At 46.2% G+C, this 10000-nt stretch overlaps 1 protein-coding gene across 7 annotated transcripts in view; it reads left to right on the top strand.

The window, feature by feature from the left end:
• LOC125029290 (transcription factor SOX-6-like) overlaps positions 1–10000 on the top strand; it is a 132981-nt gene that overhangs the window by 14333 nt on the left and 108648 nt on the right. The window contains exon 1 of one of the 7 annotated variants that reach the window (XM_047619189.1): positions 1–89. This exon is cut by the window's left edge and continues 84 nt beyond it. The exons of the other annotated variants lie outside the window; for them this stretch is intronic. Within the exon in view, the coding sequence (XP_047475145.1) occupies positions 79–89 (11 nt within the window). The 5' untranslated portion in view covers positions 1–78. The remainder of the gene's footprint in view (positions 90–10000) is intronic. 7 annotated transcript variants of the gene reach the window in all.

The following is a 10000-nucleotide window of genomic DNA, read 5'->3' as shown; positions in this document are numbered from 1 at the left end:
CGGAGTGAGGGAGTTCTTAGATTATCCGACGGTGGAAGTGCTTTTCTCGAGGAACAGCGGAGTGCCACGCCAGCCACCATGACGCTCGTGTAAGTACAGAGGAGGCCGAGGAGGATTCCCGTGGCCCAAGACAGCCCTCGCGGGCAGCGATGGCGCAGTGAGACAAAGTGCATTCGTCGCCAGTGACCTTCCTTTCCAGTACAAAGTCCATGAGTGCTTTTATTGTGCTTGGGTTGCAGAGCGAATTTTGTGAAATTTTACTCCTGACAGCTCAAGGCAATCGTGACAAGTGGAGGAAATGTATTGCTTGCTCTTGCAAGTTGTGCATCGTACATTATTCAGCAGCAAACTAATTGTCAGTTCGTGAGTCCACTTGATAAGAAACAACTAATAGCTATAAAACACGAAACTATATTTCCATTCCATGCAACAAGTACAGTAGGAGATAAAAAGAGAGATCAAATAAAATAGTGAGAGAATGGCAAGAAGAGAAAGAAAGAGAGAGAGAGAGAGAGAGAGAGAGAGAGAGAGAGAGAGAGAGAGAGAGAGAGAGAGAGAGAGAGAGAGAGAGAGAGAGAGGGAGAGAGAAAGAAGTAGCCAAGTAGACGTGGTGTGGGTAGCTCGCTTGAGACAGAACAGACGTGGTTTTGTCCTGTTGGGCAACGCAGGGAAATGCAAGACGGAGCTCGCTTCTCTCCACACTTCTTGCTTCCCCCTTCTTACCAGGACGTGCGCGGAGGAGGAGAAAGAACGAGGGAATAGGCAGAGAACGAGAAGGCCCTCCGCCGCCGAAAAAGAAAGGGGGAAGAGGAAAGGACAGACAGATACAAAGAGAACCAAAAGGGGGATAAGAGCAAGACCACGTCCATATAATCAACGAAAAACAAGACAGCCATTGAGACGCCTTCCAATCGAACACAGAGATGGCCTTGTTTACTGAAAGGTCCCTGTAATGCGGAGGTTCAATTATGCTCCCTCCAAATTGGCCTCGGGTCCTCCCTAGTTGTATGTAAAATGAACATCTGAGCGAGAGAGAGAGAGAGAGAGAGAGAGAGAGAGAGAGAGAGAGAGAGAGAGAGAGAGAGAGAGAGAGAGAGAGAGAGAGAGAGAGAGAGAGAGAGAGACCTTGTTACTGGAGGTCGGGAGACAGAAGGAGAGAGAAAGAGGGGAGATATGAAGAGAAAGAGGGAGGGGAGGAGGGGCGAGGAGAAGAGTTGGGGGGGGCAGGGAGGGGGGGAGGTTGACTTGTAGAAAAAGGAGCTTGCTTGGTTTGGTCCTCGTGAATCACGCTTCGTCGTACAAGGTCTCTTTCATCGCGCCACAGTGTTCGGGTGTCGTGCCTGACTTTGTCTTCGGCCTCATTTTTTTCTTGAAGGTGGGTCATTGTGTTGTGTCCAAGGATCGTTTTTTTATGTCTTGCTCTCTTCTGCGGGGAAGTGTTACCACTTTCTGTATTTGCTTCTGGCGCTGTCGTTGTCAATGTGGTGATTTTTTTTTTTTTTTTTAATGATAATTATAATTATCAGATGCACAATCGTCTTTCTGTCCTGTTTAACTTTTTTTTCCCCCTTCCCCCCCCTCTCTCTCTCTCTCTCTCTCTCTCTCTCTCTCTCTCTCTTTCTCTCTCTCTCTCTCTCTCTCTCTCTCACTCTCTCTCTCTTTTTTTTTTCTCTCTCTCTCTCTTTCTCTCTCCTTCCAGTTTTCTTTCTTTTCCTTCTCTTCCTCTCACCTCCTTCATTCTCTCATTCCCTCTCGCCCCACTCCCCTTTCACTCTTCGTCTTCCTCCATCCTCCTCTTTCTCCCTCCCTCTCCCTTCATCCTCTTTCCTATCTCTTCATCTCTCTTTATCCCTCTGCCTATCTCACTCATTCTCTCTTTCCCTTTTCCTCCCCCTTCATAAACTCCTCTTTTCATTCACCCTCTCTCTTTCTCCCTTCCTCTCCCTCTCTCTTCCCTTTCCCCCTGTCTCTCCTCCCTTCCTCTCCTCCTCTCTTCCTCTCTCTCCCTCTCTCCTCCCTTCCTCTCCTCCTCTCTCCTCCCTTCCTCTCCTCCTCTCTCCTCCCTTCCTCTCCTCCTCTCTCCTCCCTTCCTCTCCTCCTCTCTCCTCCTCTCTCCTCCCTTCCTCTCCTCCCTTTCTCTCCTCCCTTCCTCTCCTCCCTTCCTCTCCTCCCTTTCTCTCCTCCCTTCCTCTCCTCCCTTTCTCTCCTCCCTTCCTCTCCTCCCTTTCTCTCCTCCTCCTCTCTCCTCCCTTCCTCTCCTCCTCTCTCCTCCCTTCCTCTCCTCCTCTCTCCTCCCTTCCTCTCCTCCTCTCTCCTCCTCTCCCGGGCAGTAATCACCTCCAGCATTTTCTCGCTTCCCCTGTCGTCCGTCGCGCCTGGCAATTCGACACAATTTCCCCCTTCGGATATTGTCCCGCAAAGTCATTCTTAGTGGAAATTTCCTGTCCCCTTTTATCCGCTGCTCCGAGAAAATACGGAGCCACTTTCCGATATGTTATTATCATCTTTTTATCGGATGTTAATCACGTGTTGGTGTGGGGGTTCATGGGGGTGGGGGGTGGGGGGTGATTTGGGTGGGGGAGGGGCACGTTTGGGGTACGGTGGGGCCAGGGTGGGGGGGGTCATTTTTAGCTTTGTTTTTGTTTTTTTTGTAGTCTGTTGATTGGAATATCATGATGTGATATTATTATTATTATTGTTATTATTATTATTATTATTATTATTATTATTATTATTATTATTATATCATTATTACCATAACTATTATAATTTATATTATTAGTAGTACTATTATTATCATTTTCATTTGTATTATTATTATTGTTATAATTATCATTATCATTATTATCTTGATTGTTATTATTGTTCATGTTATTAATAATAATAATAATAATAATAATAATAATAATAATAATAATAATAATAATATCATATAATCATTATTAAAGAATAAGCAATTTATACTAAGATTAACATTCTTGCCACTCTACATTTATAGATATTTTATACCTTCCCTTATCACAGTTAATGTCAGCCGTCTCGGAATACTGTATTATTAATTTGATTGATTTATAAATTCTTGAAAGAATTAAAAAAAAAAAAAAAATTAGGAAACGATTTATTTGCGGCCGATTTATTTAGTTCTTGAATCGGCCGCTAGATGGAAGTTCTGAAATCTTCCGCCCTCCATTTTCTATTCCTTTTTCAGTGAGAAATCTTTGTTGAATTGAGATTAGGATACAGATCCTTGCTGTGACGAATATATCTCGGATGGTGCGATATAGTGTATAATATAGTCATAATATTAATACTACTCTCTGTCTCGGTGTCTCTGTCTCTGTCTGTCTCTATCTCTCTCTCTCTCTCTCTCTCTCTCTCTCTCTCTCTCTCTCTCTCTCTCTCTCTCTCTCTCTCTCTTTCTCTCTCTTTCTCTCTCTTTTCCTCGCCTCTTCCTTTCGTCGTCTTTCCCATCGTCTTGAGGCTAAAGCACAGCGTCCTCGAGGGCGTCTCGCGGAGAAGCGTTTCCGTCATGGTGCTTGCTTGCGTCCCCCCTCCCCCTCCCTCCTTCTCTTCCTCCCCTCCCCCCTTTGACGCCTCCGTGATAATGATGAAGTAATTATAATTAATCAGTTTGTGGCGTAGAGGGCGAGGGGGAAGGGGGTTGGGGAAGCCTGGGGTAGGGGGGGAGGGGGTGTTGTTAATCACCGATGTTCTGTCGCGTCTTCCTAAGGGGGATGGGGGGGGGGGAGAGGTTGACTTCCGGGATTTTTTGTGTGTGTATGTCATTTCTTTTCTGTCTTTCTTTATTTTTTATTTTTCATATATTTTTTTTCTTCTCATTTCGTCTTTACCTCCGACTTCCGTTTTTTTTCCCCCAAGAGGCATGATACGGGTATTTTTTCCCCTAACGTGTGGATTTTTTCCCCCTTTTTTTGCCAAGCTGTTAGTGAATAGAGCTTAGGCCTACCTTATAGTTTTTACCCTAATTTTTTGTGTGACTTTCGGGAGTGTAAAAGATAAACGTCTTTTGCGAGGTAAACGTGAAACCAAAGAAGACAAAAATAAAGAGAACAAACAAATGGATAAACACGGGGATAACTGAACACACAAAAAACATCTAAAAGAGGGGAAGAAAGACGCCGAAAGGAGAGGGGAGACGTGAGAGGCGGAGGAGAGGGGAAGAGGCGCCCTATCCCCATGGCGACGGGCAGTAACACCAGTTATGCGAGGGCTTCGAATGGGTGATTCCCGTCGTAAGTGGCCGATGGGCTCGTTGATGGGCTGCGGGCGTGTTAATAGGTCTGGGCTGTGGTGGGCGGGACGTGGGTGTCCTCTGGGGGCAGTTGGGGCCTCGCGGGCGGGTTGCAAGGGGGGGGGGGGGGGGAGTGGGGCGCTGCAGGTGGGAATGCGAGCGGGGGGTGAGGGGTGTGGGTGGGAGTGTGACTCCGTGTGGGCGTGGGAAATGGTTGCATGGATGTGGATGACGCGTGTAACACAGAGGAGATGTGTGCGGGGCGTTTATGCGCTGGAGGGGGGGGAGGCGGGGAGAGGAGAAGGCGGAAGGTGAGAGATTGCAAAAGGTTGTTTCTCGTATGTGTGTGCGCGTACTTGAGTGCGTTCGTGTAACAGTGTATATGTGTTTGTGTCCATGCACGTGTGTGTATACCCTTGCGCGTGGAAGTGTATGTGTAATGTGTGCGGGCGTGGGACGAGGGTGTCGATGTCAGGCGAGGGCGTGTCTTCCGACGTCTCCCCTCACTCGGTAAACCACAGTGTGAGTCCGCGTGACCGCCACGGCGAGGGGAGATACGCCTCACGCCGGAACTTGCGCGAGGGGAGAGTTTTTTCTTAGCAAGCCTCTCGGATCTCTCGAGGGACATGTGGCCGCGGCTTCATTATTGTGCTGTTAGCAAGTCGCTCAACTGCGGGCGTTCGCTCTCTTCTCGTCTCCAGTCATAGTCAGTCATTCGTATATATATGTGTGTATATATATATATATATATATATATACATATACACATGAATATATATGTATATATATATATATCTATATGTATGTATGTATATATATATATATATATATATATATATATATATATATATACTTAGAGAGAGAGAGAGAGATTATCCACATATCTCAAAGAACCCTCTAAAGACAAGATCCACCAACTCCACTTTCCCTTCCACCTCCGCGAGACCGCCAGAATGCCACACACGCGAAGAGGTGAATCTCGGAAGCCGCAAAACAAAACGTTAATGGCTTGTAGGATTACATTAAAACATTAAGGGCTGGGCATAGTTCGGCGGCGTGTACGTTTCAACCGCAGAACATCGCAACCACAGTGGCGCTTCCGAGGGGAGGGGAGGGGGGAGGGTGGAGAGGAAGAGAAGGGAGAGGCAGAGGAGACAGAAAGGGAGAAGGAAAGGGTGAAAGGCCACAGAATCGGAAGTCCTCCAAGGAGTTTTTTCTCTGTACTCAAAGTTGTATGTATATGTGTGTGTGTGTGTGTGTGTGTGTGTGTGTGTGTGTGTGTGTGTGTGTGTGTGTGTGTGTGTGTGTGCGTGTGTGTGTGTGTGTGTGTGTGTGTGTGACAGAGACAGCCAGAGAGAAAGAGGCAGACAGAAAGATAGAGAGATAAACAGACAAACAGAGACCCGAATGACTGCATGTATGTCCGAGTTTTAACCGCCGAGCGCATAACTGCATGTGTCTGAATTCGTCAGTTGACTTCGTCATTAATGACTACTGATTAAACATTATCCTGTCTATTTTTCCCCGTCTTTTTTTCTGAATAGAATTTATTTAGACATAATTATTTGTCTCGTTTCTTAAATAATATGTGAAACGAGAACGTATTTTGGGGAGGAAACCGACAGTAAATAAACACATTAGGTACATATGTTGGCTAATTAGTCATTATTTTTTTTGCTGGCTCCTTTTTTTTTTACTTCTCCGTTTTTTTTTTCTTTTTGGGTCATTTTTTTTTTTTTTTGGTTCTTCACTTGAGGTTCGCGGCAGAGAGGAGATGAATATATTTGCTTGAGCTGCTAAGTATGCGGTGAGGACGAATGTGAACGATATATGGAAATCTCTTATTAATCACCTCAGTATGCTTTTTTTTTAGAATTACCCCCCAACTCGACACCCTCCATGTGCCCCATTTCTGCATTACGAATTCTTGTTTCCTTTCCTCTATTTATCCTCTTTCTTCATGTATTTCGTTACTTCGTCTTCGTTGACATATTCCTTTTCTTCCGTCCTGCATCTCCCCGCTTTCACCTCTTCTCCTCTCTTATCCACCTCCTGTCCTCTCTCCCTTAGTCCGCCTTTCCTCCTCCCTTCTCCCATTTTCCTCCCCTCTTCCACTTCTCCTCCCCTCTTCTACCTTTCTTATTACCCCTCTCCCACCTCTCCTCCCCCCTCGAAAACAAAAGCCGAACAACAGCAGAACATCGGGAAGCGCAAGGTACCCCGAGTCCCCTTCAGACGCACGTGGTCCGCGCTCTAGAACAAACAGTGGTAGGGGGTAAACAGTAGCGTGTGTTGGGGTCCACCTCTGGCCTCTCCCGCGCTCCTCCTGTTGTTACCGTTGCTGATTGTTCTGTTGTTTTACGGGAGGTGGATCGCGTGAGGAGGAGACTCGGCGAGACAATGAGGTGTGGCTCGAGGGTAACGCTTGATGAGTAAGGGTAGATTTTTTTTTTTTTCCTTCCGTTTTCCCTCATTTACTTTTTTCCTTGCCTCAGTATTTATTATCACGGTTAGTCGTTTATTTGTATTATTTCTCATTATTATTCTAACCAGATCATCCAAGGCGTCACTAATGTCTCGAGAGCCAATCACGTTCCGCGAAAAACTCGCCGCCGTGTTTCACGGTCAATGCGCGACAACCCATGGAGAAAAGAACTAATATTATAACAGCCAGCGGAAAGAGCTAAAACATCACGAGAGCAAAACAAAGAGAGATAGGGAGAGGAGGGAGAGGAAGGTAACAGAAAACAAGACGAATTGAAACAAGTCCAACAAACGATCCGTGCTTCGGCGACTTACCCACCGAACAATGCCATCAAGGGACAATAGGGCCGATAATTTGCAATCACTCGTGGACGACAAGGAGATCATCCCGCCTCCCCCTCCTTCTCTCTTCCTCTCTCTCTCTCTCCCCCTCCCTCCTTCTCTCCTCCTCCCTCCTCTCCCCTCCTCCCTTCTCCCCCTCCTCTCCCTTCCTCTCCCTCCTTCTCTCCCCGGTCCTTCCTCTCCTCTTCTCTCTCCTCTCTCTTTATCTCCTCTTTCTCTCCATGCATCTCACTCCAGGCGCTCACTAATCGTTCTCCGAGACCAATCCTTTTCTCCCGCAAACTCGCCACTCTCCGCCGGGATTCTTCTCAGTACGGGCGGTCAGATGGGCGACAAATCAGCTACATAGGGAGGAGGAAAAGAATCACGTTATTTCACTAAACACGCTCATTACGCGCTACAAGCTTTCTAACTCATCCATAGCAATCCTGAAGACTACGTCGGTTCAACACACCATCATCTAAGTACTCAAGGATCTCATATCCACCAGAGCGAATAATTTGAAACCAAAGGGTCCACAGACAAACAACTGTATCCGTGGCTCTCAGTGGCGGACCATCTTTACACCTCTCCAAACACCATCAAAATCATCATGCGTTACATCTTCTCATTTACTCAGCGCTTGCCCGATGCAATCCTATTTCTTCCTCTCGTCTGGATACCCCGTAACAATGGGAGATCCATCCCGCTCTGTCCCTCCCTCGGCTGTCCTCTCTCTTCTTCTCTCGTCTCATCTCTCGCTCCTCTCACTCCTCTCTCCTCCTCTCTCTCTCCTCTCTCCCTCGCTGTCTCTCTTCTCTCTCTCTCTCTCTCCCTCTCTCCCTCTCTCCCCCTCTCTCTCTCTCTCTCTCTCGCTGTCTCTCTCTCTCTCTGTCTCTCCCTCGACTGTCTCTCTCTCTCTCTGTCTCGCTGTCCGTCCGTCGTTCTCGCGTTCCTCTGCCTCTCTTTCTCTCCCTCCTGGTCTCTCTGTGTGCGTCTCTCGCTCTCTCTCTCTCTCTATTTGTAGATTCTCTCTCTCTCTCTCTCTCTCTCTTTCTCTCTCTCTCTCTCTCTCTCTCTCTCTCTCTCTCTCTCTCTCTCTCTCTCCTTTTCACTCTCCCGCATCCTGCGCACATCTACAACGCACGAAGGATTCAATACAGAACAAGGTGAGGGGGGGGGGCGAGATAGGGGAAAGGGGGGCGAGGCAGGGAGGAGGGGGAAGAGGGCGAGAGAGGGAGAAGGGGGAGATAGCGAGGGAGGGAGGGGGAGGGGAGGGAAAGAGGATCAGCGACAGGTTCTTCTGCACAATGGATAGCCGACGGCTCAATTATCGCGTGCTCTCTCTGTCTCTCTCTCTCTCTCTCTCTCTCTCTCTCTCTCTCTCTCTCTCTCTCTCTCTTTCTCTCTCTCTCTCTCTCTTATTTGGTGATTTAATAATACTGATAAACCAAGCAATTTAGGGTAGCAAGATAATAGAAATAACAATAATAATAAGCATGTGAATGACATAACTGATAAAGAGAATGAAAAGGACGAACAGCATCGATTTCCAACCTGGGAGATCCTCGCAATTTATCTAATTCCCATTTCACAGTATAAATGGATTTTCCCAATGTCTATCGCTGTTTACTTCCTTTCTCATTTACTCTAGCGACATTCCGATCCTCGCTCTCCCTCCCTCAACCCCCTCTTCTTCCCCTACCCCCCCAACCCCCGTAAACGAAGGGGATGTTGCCACTCGATCAAGTTCCACGGCCATCAGTCGGTCGGATTTAATGATAATGGGTGCTAATACGCCCTTAACACCCCACTGCCCCCCTCTCTCCCTCCCCCCCCTTCCTTCTCTCTCTCTCTCTCTCTCTCTCTCTCTCTTCCTCTCTTCTTCTTCATCCGCGTATCGCCCTCTTCTTTACTAGACGTTTTAATCTCTTTAATTTTATTTTCCCCTTTAGTCCCCTCCCGTCGACGAAAAAAAGAGGAATTAATCTGACTCTCTCATCCGCCCTGATACATTTAACACAATAGTTTAATAAATAAATAGATTGATAAACGAATTAGGAGAAAATGAACGTGAATAATTCGTTCTGCTCGGCGTAAGATAAAGGCGTAAAATAAGGCAGATAATAATTCGTTTTGAGTTGAATAAAAAAACAACTTTATTTTGATCCAAATAACGAAGACGAAGCCGCAAAATAATTCACTTTGATAAAGACAAAACAAAACAAAAACATAAACAATTTTCACCGATCTAAATGAATCTAGATAAAGGCCTCAAAAAGGGAGGAGACAAGGAGAAAAGGGAGACAAGGAGAAACCTCATTACGCATTCCGCTCGCGTCCATCAGCAGGCACTGATACGGCCAAGCTGGTGGCTAAACTGTATGTGAACTCGACCAAGATCACTCAATTACCATAACAATAGGGTTTAAGCTCGCAACCAGAAGGGCTCATTGCTCGCTGTTAATGCCCTCCCCCTCTCCCTCTCTCCCCCTCTCCCCCTTCCTCCCCCCTTTTTCTCAATTTAGTTCGCTCTGTCTCTCTCTTGTCTCTTTCCCTCTGTCATTTTCGTTTTTTTTTTTTTTTTGTGTGTAGCCTTTTGGTTTGATTGGTTGTGTAACTGGTATTGGTATATTTTTTTTTATTAATTATAGTGAATATTATTTTAATGATACTATGTTTGTGGTTACTGTTGTTGTTGTTATTACTATTACTATCATTATTATTATTATTATTATTACAGTTGTTGATAATGATTATGATGACGGTGATGATGATGATTACTTTATTATTATCGCTGTTATTATTAATATGTTTTATACGATTCTCAACCAACGCAATCCGTGACCAGACGTGCGCGCTAACTTTATTTTGCGAAATGTTTCGTTCCGTCGATACATTGCAGGAAGTGTAACGTAACTAATCGCCTCGACTCGTCCCTAT

The sequence above is a fragment of the Penaeus chinensis genome, chromosome 9 (assembly GCF_019202785.1).
Source record: "Penaeus chinensis breed Huanghai No. 1 chromosome 9, ASM1920278v2, whole genome shotgun sequence".
Classification (NCBI taxonomy): Eukaryota; Metazoa; Arthropoda; class Malacostraca; order Decapoda; family Penaeidae; genus Penaeus; species Penaeus chinensis.
Note: the sequence above shows the minus strand (reverse complement) of the source record. Positions and strands in the feature narration are given on the sequence as shown.